At 37.3% G+C, this 19,723-nt stretch overlaps 1 protein-coding gene across 1 annotated transcript; it reads left to right on the top strand.

Moving 5' to 3' along the window:
- LOC144971388 (uncharacterized) lies at positions 1-19,723 on the top strand. Its single transcript, XM_078912212.1, has 4 exons — positions 1-321; positions 10,423-10,544; positions 14,500-14,902; positions 18,912-19,723. Exons 2-4 carry the CDS (start codon positions 10,461-10,463, stop codon positions 19,088-19,090), a joined length of 666 nt encoding a protein of 221 aa, XP_078768338.1. The 5' UTR covers positions 1-321; positions 10,423-10,460; the 3' UTR covers positions 19,091-19,723.

The raw sequence follows: 19,723 nt of genomic DNA, 5'->3' as shown, positions 1-19,723 counted from the left end.
AAATGTATTGATTCGTTCGATCGAGAAGGGCGGGCGGTCGGGCTGTTTGCCGTTTATTAAAAAGTGGCACAAACGACATGAGAAGCAAAGAGCCTGGAATGGCGTGAGAGCTATCAACGATTTGTGGTCAATAATTCATATATACAAACAATGGAGATCATTGATTGGAAGGTATGTCTCCATCATAACAGAAGTACTCCAACATTTCAACCTCATCAGAAGACTCGATTGAACAGATGACGCGAAGACGTTGAAGCATGTAGTAGGTTGTGTCATTGATCAGGACTAGAATTTATTCTCATACAACACACGGAACTCCAGGTACGACGTTTTTATAGAATATAAATTTGATTACATCGTAGTTACAAGTTAAGGTTTTTTTGTTTTTGTTTTGTTTTTAAGGGTTTTGCGGCGCTTGCATCACATTTAGGTCATATTATCAGCCTCAGTAAAAAGGAAGAAGATGGGATAATAAAAAGTTTTAGAATTACAATTAAAGCATCCAAGAAAAAGGAAGACAAAGGGGAATTGGTTCAACTAGGGAACAGATTATGTAGAGTTCAAAAGCACGCTACCAGTGTACTTAGTTTGAGTTCACCTAAATGTCTCATGATCCTGACACAAGCACAGGTCCCCACTAAGAGGAATACACTCACGTGTTTACAAATCATATATAATATGTAAACAAAACATAATGCAGTGCATAACAGAGAGATAATTTACAAGGAAAAATATATCTCCCAAAACTGTCTCCTTCCCAGCCAGGGTACCCGGCCAGGGCCAGGACAGAACCAAGTAATCTCATTCCAAGACAAAGACAGAAAGCATGTTGGAAAATAGATATCAGGGGATAGAAGACAGTGAGTGCCCCCCGGCCCACCTTGGGAAATATGAGCAGTCCATGGTGTAAGATAAAGATATTGGAAAGTTGTTTTGTGAAATGATACCAGACAAAGCATTGTTAAAGCACTAAGAAACGTCGTTTGTTTTGTGTTGTTCATTCATGAGTCAGATTTACTCCCTTTATCTTTATCTCCATTAAAGCACTACCTTTTTACCGTTACATTTCTATGATATTGATACGATATTATATATATATATATATATATATATATATATATATATATATATATATATATATATATATATATACTGCTGCTATTGATATCATTGTAGTATACGTTTTATATATTATGTAAATTTTGTATTTTTTAATTTGAAACGTGCATGCATTGAGCATCACACAGTAGTGATGAAATGCGCGATATAAATGCCATGTAATTATTATTATATTATTATTATATTATTATTATATTATTTATTATATTATTATTATTATTATATTATATTATTATTATTATTATTTTATTATTATTATTATTATTTTTTTTATTATTTTATTGTTGTTGTTGTTGTTATTATTATTATTATTGTTGTTGTTGTTGTTATTATTATTATTATTATTGTTATTATTATTATTATTAGTATTATTTTTATTATTATTATTATTATTATTATTATTATTATTATTATTATTATTATTATTATTATTATTATTATATATTATTATTATTATTATTATTATTATTATTATTATTATTATTATTATTATTATTATTATTATTATTATTATTATTATTATTAAAGCAATTGGGGGGGCGAAGTGGTTAAGGCATTGCACTGTGATCTGGATGACCCGGGTTCGAGCCCCGCTTCAGTCACTTTGGTTTTTTCCTTGAGCAAGATTATTAACCCCTAATTTGCTCACTTGGACAACATGATGGGTGATTCCTGTTGACATCAGACATCTTGTTTGATGAGTTATCTATATTCCTTCGTGGAATGCCTATGCGACGATATCTTATGATATCGTGGCGCAAAAGGCATAATTTTTTAATTTAAATTTTTATATAAAGCAATTATATGAAACAGCGCCAGACAATTCAGGGTCTATTTCTTGTATTTTTCTTTCTGCATTGATTGGCACTGTTTCATTCAAACCTTTTCCGATCCTTATAGATGGAACGAAACTGGCGTCATTAAGATATTTGTTATTGGTTTTAGACAGCCATTTTGGTGAATAGTTCTCAGTAAGTCATCTCGATCAGACTATAAATGTTCAATGTTACACAACTTTATGTGTTGGAACATTAAATCCAGATGGCAGATGTTGTGAGTATTTATACCTGAACGCATATCATCAATATTATTTAATTTCAGTATTGAGTAAATGCATTTACTAGCCAATTCAAGTCTCTTGATTTGTGAGTGTGTAATAAGTTGACGCCCACTCATTTCGGACTGGTTTTCTCTGTGTTGTGTGATTTGTGAGTTGTGTTCACTCGTGGTAATAATTGGCATCATGCCCTTTGTAAACATTGTTGTCACGTGATCTGTCCTAAATACGGTGTTTAATGTAACGTTACGTGTTTGGTATTTTGTACTTTTTAAATATGTTCTATTTATGAGTGTTTATTACTTTTCAATGTTTACTGTGTTGGAGATAACAACGGGACATAATATGTGACAAACGAATTCTCCTAACAGTATTGACGCTACGCGTTTAGTTAAAAACTCATAAAATCCGCCAGTCAGATACAAAACTATGTGTAACCTTAAACGTTTAGTCTGATTAATACAATAGACACTTCGATAACCACGCCTCTCGGACAGTCGTCATAATGTAAACAATGATAGTGATTGGTAAACATAGCAAACTACACAGGTTTTACTATCAATGGTATGTGTCTAAGTAAAATACCCACTGTTCTACCGCTGATGAATAAAACCAACACACTAATCTATGTGTTAACGTAAACGTTTGTATTATGACCGAGAAAAATCGTGTGATAACTAGTCACCCATTTGGCGGTATAAAAACAATAACAATGATAAGAGAGAGGTTGATTTCATTCACTATATTGTTTATAAACAACCAACAATGTTTGTCCGAACACGTGTGAAGGTGTGTCACACATTCCATGTTTTGATTGTTCAAAAATTTACTGGTTAATTGACACTTGACAACCACGCCTCTCGGACAGTCGTTATACTGTAAACAATGGCCGTGATTGGTTGGCATAGCAAACTACACAGATTTTACTATCGATGGTATGTGTCTAAGTAAAATATCCACAGTTCTACCGCTTGATCAATAGAAACAACACAGAAAATAATGTGTAAACTTATACGTTTATAATCTGATGGAGAAAATAGTGTGATAACTAGTCACCCAGTGGCGGTATAAATAGTTCGAAGATGACGTCAATCAGGTCTTTGTTATTGTTTTTTGCCATCCCCGTTTATGAGTAATGCTCACTGAACTGTATCAACCCGACTCTAAACGTTCATGGATACACACAGTTTTGTGTGTTGGTCCGTTATACTTCCGGATGGCAATGTTATGAGATTCTTAGCCAAGCGCACACTATCTATAAAAACAGTAACAATGATCAGACACACACACACACATACACACACACACACACACAGAGAGAGAGAGAGAGAGAGAGAGAGAGAGAGAGAGAGAGAGAGAGAGAGAGAGAGAGAGAGGTCGATTTCATTCACGTTATTGTTTATTAACAACCGACTATGTTTGTCCGAGCACTTGTGATGGCGTGTCACAAATTCCATGTTTTGATTGGTCAAAATTCTACTGGTTAATTGTTGCTGTCCCGTCATGCTTGTGGGATTTTGAACTGATTTCAACACACTCATTGACCACCGTTCAATTGGATTCAATAGTCTGATGTCACGGCTATCTTGGTTCTAAACAAAGAAAATCATTACTTTTTATTCTTCATGCTGGCAAGAACTTTTCATATGCCTTGTGATCAGAATGTGTAAAAGTCAAAACATTATCAAATTTATGTTTTTTCCCCTCTGGATATGCTTTTAGGCTCGCCGGAGAAATATTTCATACGGCGTCCGATAGTTCCGATAGTTTAGAGCCAGTGTTACTTAGTTACCATGCGTCATTAGGAAGGAAGTGACGTTACGACTGTTTAATTCAGAAAAGTGAGTGGAGCAGGCACTTATGTTGGTAACAACAAGATATGAAGTGAGTAGAAAAGTGCCAGAAGACAATAGAGAATAATTTCTTTTTTAACTTAACTGCTTAACTGCTCCACTCACTTTTCTGAATTAAAAATTCACGCCATATACCGGAGCATACTCAATGTCTCAATCGTTTCTATGTTATATGTTTGTGTTGAGAATATTGGCTATTAAGCTTAACTGCTGGTCAAAAATAACTTCGCGATGGTTGTGCGCGAGCGAGCCTGCGATCTCCAAGAATTGGATGAGAGAGGTCTCTAGAAATATGACTTGGGTTTGAAACGAATATTTTGTATTCGTGGATAGCTCACACGGTAGAGCCACGCTCTCACCTGCCAGGCGGAGTTGTCGTACCAATAAGGTCGCAGGTTCAAACCCCACCACCGCCGCGAAAAAAATTTTATTCTCTATTGTCTTCTGGCACTTTTCTACTCACTTCATATCTTGTTGTTACCAACATAAGTGCCTGCTCCACTCACTTTTTGAATTAAAAATTCACCCCATATACGGAGCATACTCAATGTCTCAATCGTTTCATGTTATATGTTTGTGTTGAGAATATTGGCTATTAAGAAATTTTTATCTCTATTGTCTTCTGCACTTTTCTACTCACTTCATATCTTGTTGTTACAACATAAGTGCCTGCTCCACTCACTTTTCTGAATTAAAAATTCACCCATATACCGGAGCATAGGTACTCAATGTCTCAATCGTTTCTATGTTATATGTTTGTGTTGAGAATATTGGCTATTAAGCTTAACTGCTGGTCAAAAATAACTTCGCGATGGTTGTGCGCGAGCGAGCCTGCGATCTCCAAGAAGTGGGTGAGAGAGGTCTCTAGAAATATGACTTGGGTTTGAAACGAATATTTTGTATTCGTGGATAGCTCACACGGTAGAGCCACGCTCTCACCTGCCAGGCGGAGTTGTCGTACCAATAAGGTCGCAGGTTCAAACCCCACCACCGCCGCGAAAAAATTTTTATTCTCTATTGTCTTCTGGCACTTTTCTACTCACTTCATATCTTGTCGTTACGACTGTTGAAGCGTATTGGATTCAGTAGTCTGATCTCAGGTCGCCCAGCAACGGCGGCCATCGTTGTTCTAAACAAAGAAAATCGGTACTTTTTATTCTTCATGCTGGCTAGAACTTTTCATATGTCGTGTGATCAGAATGTGTAAAAGTCAAAACATGATCAGATTTATAATGTTTTTTTTCCTCTGGATACGCTTTTATGCTCGTCGGAGAAATATTTCATAAGGGCGTCCGCATTTTCTCGATAGTTGAGAGCCAGTTACTAAGTTACCATGCGTCATTACGAGGGAAGTGACGTTACGACTGTTGAAGAGTATTTCGATTCAGAGTTTAGTGTAGGCAAATTGCCAATAATATATCGAGCATTGAACTGATTATATATAGTATGCAGATGACGTCACTCATGCCTTTGTTATTGTTTTTGCCATCCGCGTTTGTGAGTTGTTCTCACTAAACTGTATTAACCAGACTATAAAAGTTCATGGTTACACAGAGTTTGTGTGTTGGTCCGTTATACTTCCGGATGGCAATGTTGTGAACTCCTTGGCCCAAGCGCATTCTATTTATATCTTTATTTATTAGGCTGCGTGGCTCAGCGGACGGTCTTTGCTTCGTACCCAAAAGGTACCGATTTCGACCACCTGCAGCGATGTGTGGCCTTGAGCAAGTCACTTCGCCCTATATCAATTTGTGGCCCTGCTCTTCGGATGACCCCTATGTTTTTAGTCTTTCCTTGGAATAAACCCAAGAGACACATTTTCCCATGGGGATGAATAAAGGGAATTTTATTTAATTGAACGAATTAATCAATTTATTTATTTATTTATTTATTTATTTATTTATTTATTTATTTATTTATCTGTGTGTGAATATCATTTATAGATGCATTGCGTTTAGTTATAAAAAAAGCTCGCAACGTTTCGCCAGCCTTAAAAACCATACCAACACACAAAACTATGTGTAACCTTAAACATTTATTGATTCTATGCACTTGTTAAAAAACTCAAAACATCCGCCAGTCGGATATAACATGACAGCACACAAATCTATGTGTAACCGTAACCGTTTGCAGTCTGACTAACATAATTTAGTGAGAACTACTCATAAAAATGGCTGCCTAAAAACAATAACAAAGAGCTGAGTGATGTCAACTTCCTTCTATCTTTATTCGAGCCACCCCCCCCCTCTCTCTCTTCCCCCCCCCCCTCCTCTCTGTCTCTCTCTCTCCCTCTCTGTCTCTCTCTCCCTATCTCTCTCTCTGTCACCCTCTCTCTCGCTCTCTCTCTCTCTCTCTCATTTTTTAATATGGTGTCTATAGATAGTATGCGCTTGGCTAAGAAGTTCACAACACTGCCATCCGGAAGTATAACGGACCAACACACAAAACTCTGTGTAACCTTAAACGATTATAGTCTGGTTAATATAGATAGTATGCAGATGACGTCACTCAGGCCTTTATTATTGTTTTTGCCATCCGCGTTTGTGAGTTGTTCTCACTAAACTGTATTAACCAGACTATAAAAGTTCATGGTTACACAGAGTTTGTGTGTTGGTCCGTTATACTTCCGGATGGCAATGTTGTGAACTCCTTGGCCAAGCGCATTCTATCTATAGTTTTGTGAGAATTACTCATAAACGTGGGTGGCAAAAAACAATAACAAAGATCAAAGTGACGTCAATTTCGTTCTATCTATAGCTAGAACGAAGTTGAGGTCACTTTGGTCTTTGTTATTGCTTTTTGCCACCCACGTTTGTGAGAAAATCTCACTTTACTGGTTTCGCCAGACAATAAACGTTCAATGTTACATGATGAGTTTTGTGTGTTGGTCCGTTATACTTCCGGATGGCAATGCTGTGAGTTTCTTTGCTAAGCGCATACTATCTATATCCGGATGGCAGATATGATTTTTTTAAACAACTCAACGCATAGCAAAATTGTCACAAATAGTTTCCTGTTCGAAATTGATGGTTTCTCTGTGACTTCTTGTTGCTATGCCTGTCAAGCTATTGACGTGGATGCCTTTTTAACTATTTATCTTATAGTGTGAACATCCAGTTCATCAATCAACATGCATACACTTTTGGAAATTACGTCAGTTGCCGTATATCTTATTAAAATAATCCAATAAACATTTAAGTTGTTATATTTTTTACTCGAAAATTTAGAAAAAAGTATATTTTGTCCTGAAATAAACCGCTGACCGTGATCGAAGAACCATTGCCACCTGCTGAAGTGCTTGCCTTTCACCCGGAGTGAACAGCCCTCCGATCCTGAGCATCACTCACAATTTTAATTAACACAGGTGGTTGAAAAAAAATGCATCGTGTCGTCAGTTTTTGCGATGCAATTCTTTTATCATTGTGACAAAATATTATGAGAAATACTTACTAACCGTGCCTATTTGTGTGTTTGATAAGGACTTAGGGTGAATCAGGCATTTTCATATAGGAAATAAATAGGGGTCGAATGGCAGGAACTATTCTGATTGGTTAATGCTTAGTAATCTCAATTAATTTTCTTTTTTACCCGTTAGTATGTGACATCCATTTTGCCTCCTACTCCTACTTCTTAATCTCTCTCTCTCTCTCTCTCTCTCTCTCTCTCTCTCTCTCTCTCTCTCTCTCTCTCTCTCTGTAACCGCATGCCTCTCTAATCTGTTTTCCTATCAATCAATCTTCCTGTTTCTCGCGCGGTATCTCTGTACGGACGTGAATATTTACATTGCAAGTTGGGATTAATCTGCCTTTTGTTTGATTACCACTCGAGTTGTCGTCTCATGAAGTCCTGCAACACACCTTACTGCTGATGCTATGCGTTTAAGTAAATTACCCACCAATTGCCAGATACATCGCACCAACAAACAACTTTGTGTGCAATCTTAAACATTTAATATTTCATGGATAGAGGTGATTTAGGAAGAATGTATGTATCCTCCAAATGGTATTATAAAAACATAAATAGATCACTTCACCAGTTAACTGTGCCGAACTGTAGAAAAACTCGTATTTAAAATTTTGGCCAGAAAACTCGCCTTTAAAATTTGAATATCAATCGATTTAAATGACCTTAATCTTGGCAAACACTCTCAAACCTGGGACTTCGCGAAGTCTTCTTTACAAACCGAGGTTTGAGAGTTTTTGCCAAGATGAGGGTCATTTAAATTAATCGATGTGAAGGATGAGTTTTATGGCCAAATTTTAAAATACAAATTTTTCTGGTTAAAAGACAGACGGCAGACCGTAGCCGACAAGACGTGGCGGCAAATACTTTTCTGCCGTTTTTCTGGATTTCACGAAGTCCCAGGTTCGAGAGTTTTTGCCAAGATGAGCGTCATTTAAATTTATTGATATTTGAATGTTTTCTGGCCAAATCTTTAAATATGGGTTTTTCCCAAAGTACGCAGTATTGTCCACAGCATCGATCAGCTTAGTATCACTTTGACCAACGGGCACTTATTTGCAGGTCTGATAAACCAGATTATGGGCTCTTTTGGAGGGGGTGAGTCACAAATGTGAATTACCTAACTATAGGTGGGGACAACTCTCTGAAAACACTTAGTGAAAAAATGAACTCCAAAATATCTTGTAATAATATAATTCTACGTGAACATATTTTGCAGGTCTGATAACCGAACAGAATTATGGCCTTGATTTAACAATGTTGTGATGGACAATATTTTGATTTACACGATGAAAATAGGGCCGTGAAGTGACGTCACATCTTCCTCTCTTCTGGTTCAAAACTTATTGGAAGTGTGTAACCAGTCTTCGGGAATATTAATAATGAATATGTTACACATTGAATCATAAGGTGTCATAATTATTTAGTGGCAGGATGTCTAGGCCGATTCTTAGGATTATGGGGTTAAACGAGCGTTGACAGATGATATGTCTTGACGACCAGCAGACTAGAAAATAAGATTCCATCACTTTGTAACCAGAAGATCAGTTGCACAAGGTATGTATTCAGTCCTCCGGAAGAATGATTTTACACTTCCAGTGAGATTGAAACCAGTCTTTTGACATCGTACTTTTGTTCCCTATTGGTGTTTCAGCCATAATATCAGACTTGGGTTGAGTTTAAATGCTTTATTGCGGAGAATAAATATTGATGGAACGAAATTGACGTCACGCAGCTCTTTTGATGATTAGTTCTCACTAAATCCTATCAATCGGATTGTAAACGGTCAAGGTTACACATAGCTTTTTGTGTTGGTAGTCGGTACGTTATATCCGGATGGTGGATTTTGTGAGTATATTTACCAAAACGCAGGCATCAATATAGTATTTTAGTTCTAAAAACAGGATTTCATACTTTTGAAGGGTTTACATTTATTCTGACTTTTTTTAGCATTTGGTTCCTCCCGACATATTACCGTTTTGTGACGATTGGTCACAGCATAAGATCGCGACTGGTTCTTGGCTTTGGCTATGTGGTCTATTGGTATGGCACTCGCTTTCATGTCGGAAGGTCCTGGGTTCGAGCCTCGCTCGGCGCATCTATCAGTCCTAGGAAAAGGCTCTTTACTCACATTCTCTCACCGTACCGGCCGGAAACAGCGTTGTATCTGTCGGGGAAAAAATGCAATGTCGCCTAACAGGCGTCATAATAATAATAATCTTTATTGTCCAAATTAAAGGCAATTCATGTGTGGTAAACAATGCTCAGTTTGGTTCATGGTATGAACATCAACACGTTTACATTGCAGACACAGCCATACACGAACATACACGCTTGCACATTGTTTCTACACATGTATACAAAAGGAATGAGCGTACATACATACACACATACATGCAGACATAATACAAACCAGCATACATACATACATACATACATACATACATACATACATACATACATACATACATACATACATACATACATACATACATACATACATACATACATACATACATACATACATACATACATACATTTTATGGCGGTTGGAATGAAGGTTGCCTTATGTCGATTTGTCCTCCATTTTGCTTCTAGATACCGTCTTCCGGAGCACAGAAGTTGGAATTTTTCGCTCAGCTGATGTATCTTTTCGTTGATAATGTTAAAAGCTTTCTTCTCAACTGCATTAATATAAGTTGTGTCAAGGCTTCTAAGGTTGGTGTTAATTATTTTTGAAGCCTCTCTGAGGGTTCTATGTAGTTTTGATTTTTCTTTTGTTCCACAGCTTCCATACCACGTTGTGATGCCAAACGCCGTTCTGCATGTTGTGTGTTGCCGTTGGTCAAGGATGCGCTATATAAAAGCTTTGTTCTAATGAATATTTGTTCAATGGAAACTGAATTCAATGAAAATCTTCTATCTGAACAGATTGAGGTAAAGATATAACATCCACACGAGTTGTCAAAATGTCTGAAGACACGTCGGAAAGTCGTCAACAGGAAAAACAAGAACAATCGGAGACTTTACAGGATGGTGATACACGTCAATCAGTAAGTGATGGTAGAATGGAAAAGAATGGTGGAGGAGAGAGAGGGAGAGGAGAGAGAGAGAGAGGAGAGAAAGGAGAGGGGAGGAGAGAGAAAAGGGGAAGGAGGGGGAGGGAGAGAGAGAGAGAGAGGAGTGAGGAGAGAGAGAGAGAAGGAGTGAGAGAGAGAAGAGAGAGAGAGAGAGAGAGAGAGAGAGAGAGAGAGAGAGAGAGAGAGAGAGAGAGAAAAGGAGGAAGAGGAAAGGGAGAGAGGAGAGAGAGAGAGAGAGTACGGAGAGAGAGAGAGATGAGGAGAGAGAGAGTGAGAAAGAATAATAAAGAGAGAGAAGTAGAAAAGAGAGAGAGAGAGAGAGAGGAGAGGAGGAAGAGAATGGAAAGGAGAGAGAGAATTAGAATTTGAAGAGAGAGAGAAAAGAGAGAAGAGAGAGAGAGAGAGAGAGAGAGAGAGAGAGAGAGAGAGAGAGAAGGACATAAGCATTTACATTGCCCAATATCCAGTAGACGTGATCAATGCGCATTACAAATGGTCTCTAGCCAACAGCAACACATGTAGGACGAGAGACCTTTTTACGTTGAGAAAATAATAATATGAGAAAAGAGCCTTAACCAAGGATTCAACTATGTACCGCTCCAAGCGGGACTCGAACAGTTGACCTTTAGGTCCGAAGGCGAGTGTCATAGAATTAGATCACCTAACTGTAAGTTTAATAGCTATGATCATAAATCCACATTCCAGAATCTATATCGCTTCTATTTGATAACTGTTTTTTTAAGGGGGGGGGGGGGGAGGTTCGATAGCTCAGTTGGTTTTGTGGCCAATGTTTTAAATACAATATTTTCCAGATTACAAAATGTTCTTTAACTATAAATTTAATTTGAACCATGAATGTCATGCCGACATAAATAAATGAATTAATAAATAAAATAATAAATAAATAAATAAATAAATAAATAAATAAATAAATAAATTCGCTTTATTCATCCCATAGGGGAAATTTAACATTAAGGTATATTCCAAGGGAAGATTGGAATAATCCAGGAGTCAGCCGCAGTGCAGTGCAGCAAAGTGAGGTGGGGCAAGACGACTTGCTCAAGGCCATACAACGAGGCGGGTAGTCGAACTCGGTACCTTTTGGGTACGAAGCAAAGAATGTACCACTGAGCCACGCTGTCAACTCATCGATATATAAGTATTCTGTGTTTACTTGATAAAGGCCAAGGGCCGAAATGTCGTCTGTATTGTGTTGTTCATTCATGAGTCAGATTTACTCCCTTTATCTTTATCTCCATATCATTGACTCATTTAGGCACCCCTATTTATTTGTCCACTCATCCCAAGATGACATTTTAAAACTATAAATTCAATATGAATCATAAATGTTAGGCCGATATCACACGGTTTAGACACGATGGGACACACATTATGATGGTGTTTATTTTCCTTTTCAAACCAAGTGGTCCTTCCGAGCCATGAGACTCTAGGTGCCGGAGTTTATCCAGGTTTCTATAGCAAACGGACAATAACCATTGCTTGATATCCAAAAAATCATATCTAAATTATTTAAATCAGACTATAAATGTTCAAGATTACACGTAGTTTTGTGTATTGGTTCATTAAATCTGGCTATCCGATGTCGTGAGTATTTTACCTAACGCATAGCATCAATCAAAATAGTGTTGGCCACAAATCAATACTCGTATTCAGTTTTACCGAACGATTCAAAGATTTAAATAAAAACACAAGCTCTTTGTGTTTATTGTTGTCACTAAAGTCGTTTTAAAATCCCATTTTTACAATAGGAACATGGTGATAATCATAATAATAATGATGATGATGATAATAATAATAATAATAATAATAATAATAATAATAATAATAATATAATAATAACGAAAATAACAATAATAATATAATAATAATATAATAATAATAATAATAATAAATAATAATAAAAATAACAACAACAACAACAACAAAATAATAATAATAATAATAATAATAATAATAATAATAATATAATAATAATATAATAATGATAACATTAATAATAATAATAATAATAATAATAATAATATAATAATAATAATAATAATAATAATAATAATAACAATAATAATAACAATAAATAATAATAATAATAATAATAATAATAATAATAATAATAATAATAGTAATAATAATAATAATAATAATAATAATAATAATAATAATAATAATAATAATAATAAGAATAATAATAATAACAGAGAGAGAGAGAGAGAGAGAGAGAGAGAGAGAGAGAGAGAGAGAGAGAGAGAGAGAGAGAGAGAGAGTTTTAAATGCAATTTTTTAAAGCTATTTTATATAGCGCAATATCCACTACACGTGCTGAAAGCGCTCTACAAGGGGTCCCTGGACAACGGAACACGTAACATGTAGGACAGGACATGACGTCTATTAGGCGATATTACACTTAATTTTCGGACGGAGACAACGCTGTTAACGGCCAGGTACTCATTTTACACTTGAGTACGGTGAGAGAATGTGAGTAAAGAGCCTTTTCCAAGGACTCAATTATGCGCCGAGCGAGGCTCGAACCCAGGCCTTTACGATCTGAAAGAGAGTATCATACCACTAGAACACACAGCAACAATCAACGTCTTTAATCTAAAGATCGTTGATTTAAAGGATACTACAATATATTATACTATTATCATATGCTTCAAAAAAGGGATCATCGTATGACTCAGCGGCGGTCTGGTCTTTGTTTCGTATCCGAAAAGTGCCGAGTTCGACTAACCGTCGCGTTATGTGGCCTTGATCAAGTCACCTGGCCCTAGCACACCTTGACACCTGCACCTGCGGCAAAGGCCTGGGGTATTCAGGCTTTCCTAAAGACACATATACCAATGGGGATGAATTAAGGGAATTTTTATTTTATTTTTATATACAGTTATACCAGTGGAAGTCACGCTGAACCAAATGATGCAATGTTTTCTTTGATTGAAAACAATCAGGCCAATGGTCTACACAGGAAAAATATGTATTACAATTTTTGGTCATATAACTTGTTCTTCAAATATAGATCGATAAAATAGCCCTCATCTTGGCAAAAAAAAAATTCAAACCTGGGACCTCACGGGAGTCAAAATTTTAAATACTATTTGTCACAGAATACGACAGACTAATAGCATAGCCCCAAAATTTACAATATTATTTTAAATACCATGGGTGAGGGTCATAATTGTTCCGTACTTAATGTTTGCCAACGATCACAGAATTACTGGAAAATCTAAACATTATTACTATCTTTTTTTTTACAAATAGAGATACGAGTAAGTTGCAAACCTTTTCTAACTTAAGGGTAATTTCCTCATCCTTTGATTCAAATAATTATCTATAAGACCTGCTAGGGCATAATGATCGGTCATTTGATGTTTGTGAATCACCATCTGGCCGCCCTGATGCCAGATACATTTGCACGCTCCTACAGACTTTATTTCCGGACCTATTTTGATCGCTGATAGTTCAAAAGATTTGTCTTGATCTGTGTAATTTTCCACAAGACAGTAATATAATAATCAAAATAGATGGGCGACTGTTAGTCATTAGTCATTAGTTCCTCAAAATATTGCGGGTTCTCTACTATGTTATAGGACAATCAAGATTTGAACAAATGTGTATAAAAGGTGCCGGAGAAAGCAAGAAAGAAAAATACAAGAAAAAAAAAACATCCACAAAAAATTAGTCTACCTCGACTGGGGATCGAACCTCAGACCTGATTACCGGTAGATAGATAGCACGTCTGACCGGTAATCAGTAAGTCTGAGGTTCGATCCCCAGTCGAGGTCAACTGATTTTTTGGGATTGTTTTTTTTTCTTGTATTTTTCTTTCTTGCCATGCCTGGCACCTTTGATACACACTTGTTCAGTTCTTTATCACATTGTAATGCCTCTTTACAACATTTATTATCAACAGGGCACACTGGACACGGGCAACAACAACAGCGACGCCCAGAAAGGCAGAATACAGAAAGACGAGAAAGATACAACAAGCGACGACAGAGACCATGACAGAAAAGAAGACACAGTCAATGGAGACAACAAAAACATAACAGAAGACACATCCAAGGGAGACAACAAAAACATAACAGAAGACACATCCAAGGGAGACAGCAAAAACACACAAAATGGCGACCATCCATCCATGCGTCGTGAGTTGAGGGAGGCCACTACGTATATACCAAACAAAGCCGACACTCAGCGTGAATGCGCATGTTCCGACCAGGATTACGTTCGTCTGATAGCCTCCGATAGCTCCGTACTTTGTAAAACAATCAACAGATGGCAGCAATCATACCAGCTGGATGTCAACGATTTAAGTAAATACCAATATAATATTTATCATATATTTAACCCGTTTATGGCGGCACACTAGTTTTTTTTTTTTTTAACTAATATTTATCTGGTCAAAACTACACATCTAATCGATTTAAATAAAAATATGAACAAATGCATAGTATCGAACGGTACAAGACAAAGGAAGAAAGAAAAATACAGGAAAAAAGCATCCCAAAAACTCAATCTTCTATTGTGGAGGATGCTGGAATGCGACGTGCAAGAATACATCGAGCACAGTACTTCTTATCGCTAACTACTTAAATTCGTTGTCCTTTTAGATTAAAATCAAATCCACTTGTAAAGGGTTGTGCGGCTATGTGGTCAAGTGGTATGACACTCGCTTTCGGATCGGAAGGTCCTGGGTTAGAGCCTCGCTCGGCGCATAGTTGAGTCCTTGGAAAAGGCTCTTTACTCACATTCTCACGTACTCCGGTGTAAAATGGGTGTCTCGTCGTTAACAGCGTTGTCTCTGTCCGAAAACATTGTAACATCGTCTGAGAGGCGTCATGTCCCGTTCTACGTGTTAACAACAAGATATGAAGTGAGTAGAAAAGTGCCAGAAGACAATAGAGAATAAAAATTTTTTTCGCGGCGGTGGTGGGGTTTGAACCTGCGACCTTATTGGTACGACAACTCCGCCTGGCAGGTGAGAGCGTGGCTCTACCGTGTGAGCTATCCACGAACACAAAAATGTTCGTTTCAAACCCAAAGTCATTTCTAGATCCCTCTCCACCCACTTCTTGAGATCGCCGATTCGTTCACCACCATCGCGAAGTAATTTTGACCAGCAGTTAAGCTTAATAGCCAATATTCTCATCACAAACATATAACATAGAAACGATTGAGACATTGAGTATGCTCCGGTGTATGGGGTGAATTTTTAATTTAGAAAAGTGAGTGGAGCAGGCACTTATGTTGGTAACAACAAGATATGAAGTGAGTAGAAAAGTGCCAGAAGACAATAGAGAATAAAAAAAATTTTCGCGGCGGTGGTGGGGTTTGAACCTGCGACCTTATTGGTACGACAACTCCGCCTGGCAGGTGAGAGCGTGGCTCTACCGTGTGAGCTATCCACGAACACAAAAATGTTCGTGTTGTGTGCTGCTGTTGCCCATCTCTTGTAAAGCGCTTTGAGCACGTTTAGTGGATATTGCGCTATATAAAAACTGATTTTTAATGGCTTCTATTTACCACGAAAGTGATATCTGATCTAACCTACTTAGTTCCTTTCATACCATTGGTCGAGAGATCAAGAGCTTTGGCTGTCGTCTTTACCAGCTCTATGGTGATGAATTTCAACATCACTATAACAATATAATGGTGTCCCGATAGTTCAGTCGATAGAGCGCTTGCTCCAGAAACAAATGGACCAAGATCAATCCCGTGTTAAGTCGAGAATTATTTTTCCGACCCCCCATGTCTAACCAGCAATGATTGGGTAACTGGGTCTGCTAGAGATCTGGCTGAAAGTATTTTGGAATAAACTAGCGTTTTCTCCACAAAGTAGGAAGCAATTGCTATTGTCTGTCTCTCGCCATAATTAGAAGTCTGAAAGATAACTACTTTTTATATCCTATAAAGCAACATCTGGAAGGTTATCTGGAGAGCGGCTATAATATGGTCGAGTGGTATGATACTCCCTTTCGTATTGGATGGTCCTGGGTTTGAGCCTCGCTTGGCGTATAGTTGTTACCTTGGAAAAGCTTTCATCATACTAAGGTGTAAAATGAGTACCTGGTCGTTAACAGCTCTGTCTCTGTCGGAACAAAATATTGTATTATCGCTTAACATGCGTCATTTCTCGTTCTACGTGTTACGTGTTGCTGTTGGTCAGAGACCCTTTGTAAAGCGCTTTGAGCACGTTTAGTGGAGATTGCGCTATATAAAAGCTCAATTTTTTCTGCGTTTTTTTATCCGGACCTTCAACTATATCCAGGCCCATGATATCTCCCCCACTATTCATCCAATGTATCATGCAGGCTGACAGAGATCGTCCCGTCGTATTGGACGCTTTGTCAAAAGGTCGTTTTTCTGACGTTTGCCTCAAAAATGCTCCAAATAAAGTTGAGCTTTCATATAGGGCAATATCCACTAAACGTGCTCAACCCACTTTATGAATGCTCCCTGACCAACAGCAGCAAGTAACATGTAGAACGAGACATGACATCACGCATGTTGGGCGATATCACAATATATTCCCGAAAGAGACAACAGTGTTAACGGCCAGGAACTCGTTTTTACATCTGAGTACGGTGAGAGACTGTGACAACAAAAAGCCTCTTCAGAGGATTCAACTGAGGATCAAATCCAGGACCTTCCGATCAAAACGAGTGTGTTATACCACGAGACCATATTATAGCCAAAATACTAAGTTATTTGGAAAAAAACTAAGAAACAAATTGATTTAACCAGTTTCTCATGGTGAATAATGAAAAATAATCCAAAAACTGACAATCCAGCATCAAACGTATATTGTAGTTATAGCTTTTTAAAGGGTCGAAAACATATGAACAAAGTTAATATTCTGTCCACACCAACATGTACATACATGCAGTTCTGACATCCGAACCCACTTATGGGCGCAATTTAACATTGTTGTAACGGACAATATTTTTCGTCATTCTTTGAGATTTCCATCACAACAACGAGCCCATAATGAATTGGGTTATCAGACTTGCAAATAAGTGCACGTCGGAATACACTGTATTGAACTTTTGAGAAACTTTTTCTACTATTTTATTGGAGCTAATTTGATACTTTTGATTTATATAACATTATTTAACCCAAACTGATAAAAACGAATGTTTTACCTTAGTTTTTCAAAGAAACAAATCATTGAAGTATTTTGTGGCGAACATCACCTATAAATATTATGCGCTTGGCTAGGAAACTCATAACATTGCCATCCGGAATTATAAAGGACCAACACACAAAACTATGTGTAAACTTTAACGTTTATATAGTCTGGTTAATACAGTTTCGTGAGAAGTCCTCATAAAAGTGGATGACAAAAAAAAAAAAAACAATAAGAAAGACCAGAGTGACGTCACCTTCGTTCTATCTTTACAACAATTTGACAAAACCTCATTTCTTCAAGAAACCTTTTTGAAAAATATTTTAACAAAAAATTAAATTAATTCTTGGCTGGATTGTATAATAACACAAGGTAGTGCAAATAATTAAAACATTGTTTATAACCCAATAAATATTTATAAACCAAAAGATAGTATGCGCTTGGCTAAGAAGCTCGCAACATTGCCATCCGGAAGAATAACGGACTAACACACAAAACTATGTGTATCCATGGACTTTTAGTGTCTGGTTAATACAGTTTAGTGAGTATTACTCATAAACGTAGGTGGCAAAAATCAATAACATAAATCTGAGTGACGTCATCTTCGTTCTATCTATAGAAGGAGCGAAATTGACGTCACTCAGCTCTTTGTTATTGTTTTTAGCCAGTAATGTTTATGAGAGGTTCTCACTAAAGTTTATCAATCAGACTATAACCATTTAAGGTTTTAAGGCGGATGTTGTGAGTAATTTAAGAAACGCATAGCATCAATATTCAAAATCACTTTTGCACATGGTTCACTTCGAAATCACACCGACTTGAGACCATTTTTTGCAGTCCTTCAGAGCCATGAGGCCTATGAGCCGGAGTTTATCCCGGTTTCTATAACGTGAAACGGACAATAGCAATTGCTTGCTATTTTTTTGGATAGGACGCTAGTCCATCGCAAAGTACATTCCACCTGTTCTGACAAACCCAGCTACCCAATCCCTGCTGGGTGGACAAGGGGGTCAGACTGCACCCGGGATTGACTTCGGCCCCTTTGCGTGTGAAGCGTTTGCTCTACCAACTGAGCTATCCGGACCCTTACTTGAGACCATAGGTAATAAAAAATATAATGAAATTTAAGATTATAATTAACCATAATGCCACCCCCCCCTTTTTTTTTTCTTTCTGTCTCTCCCGTTTGTCTGCAGAAGAAAAGGCTTTACGACTGATAAAAGGTGACTTTAGGGATTTATACGGTGACCTTGACCCTGAGGAGCAAGAGAAAATTGAGAGAGAGATTGCCAGGCTTCAAAGAGAGCGGACAGAACTTCTAATGGGAGCTATTGGTCGACTGGCTGCCTCCAAAGAAAACACATTGAACGTTTAGGCCATATAATGGAGTTGTACAATGTTTCCATAAATTACCATATCATTGCTCTTATGCTATCTCGCCTTTGATTTCACGGCTTAAGCGACAAGTTTCATATAATATTATCATATGGCTTACTGACTTAATGATTCGGTCGTTCCACTTATTCTTGCAGTGACGATTCTCCAATTGTCTCTGTCTTGAGCCTTTTCTCTGCTGTTTGATTGGTCTTTGATATTATTTTTTGAAATTATCATAATCAGAGGTGCAATGTATGGACACAGTGCATAGAAATGCAGGATTTTATTTACAGTGAAACCTCGTTATACCGCCATGTTTGGGACCAAGGCACAATTAGCGGCAAAGCGAGTTTGGCGGTATGATAAATTTGGTCAATGTTGTATCGGAGTTCACCAGTATTTGGAATCACGGTCGGAACTCATACATTTTTTATATAGATAAACGATTATTCCGGTCAAAAAGTTGGCGGTAATTGAGTCTGGTGTTATAACCGTATTTGATTGCAAAATGATGAAAGTGAGAGAGAGAGAGAGAGAGAGAGAGAGAGAGAGAGAGAAGAGAGAGAGAGAGAAGAAGAGAGAGAGAAGAGAGAGAGAGAGAGAAGAAAGAAGAGAGAAAGAGAGAGAGAGA

The sequence above is a fragment of the Berghia stephanieae genome, chromosome 4 (genome assembly GCF_034508935.2).
Source record: "Berghia stephanieae isolate SIO BIC M18660-M18661 chromosome 4, UCSD_Bste_1.3, whole genome shotgun sequence".
NCBI classification, from domain to species: domain Eukaryota; kingdom Metazoa; phylum Mollusca; class Gastropoda; order Nudibranchia; family Aeolidiidae; genus Berghia; species Berghia stephanieae.
This window is presented reverse-complemented; position numbering and strand designations above follow the sequence as displayed.

What these genes read in the sequence shown, in the direction of transcription:
- LOC144971388 (XM_078912212.1), top strand. Translation starts at nt 10,461, where the DNA reads ATGTCTGAAGACACGTCGGAAAGTCGTCAACAGGAAAAACAAGAACAA. An exon ending in ATGGTGATACACGTCAATCA is followed by an intron (nt 10,545 to 14,499) that starts GTAAGTGATGGT and finishes TATTATCAACAG; the next exon opens with GGCACACTGGACACGGGCAA. An exon ending in GCTGGATGTCAACGATTTAA is followed by an intron (nt 14,903 to 18,911) that starts GTAAATACCAAT and finishes GTTTGTCTGCAG; the next exon opens with AAGAAAAGGCTTTACGACTG.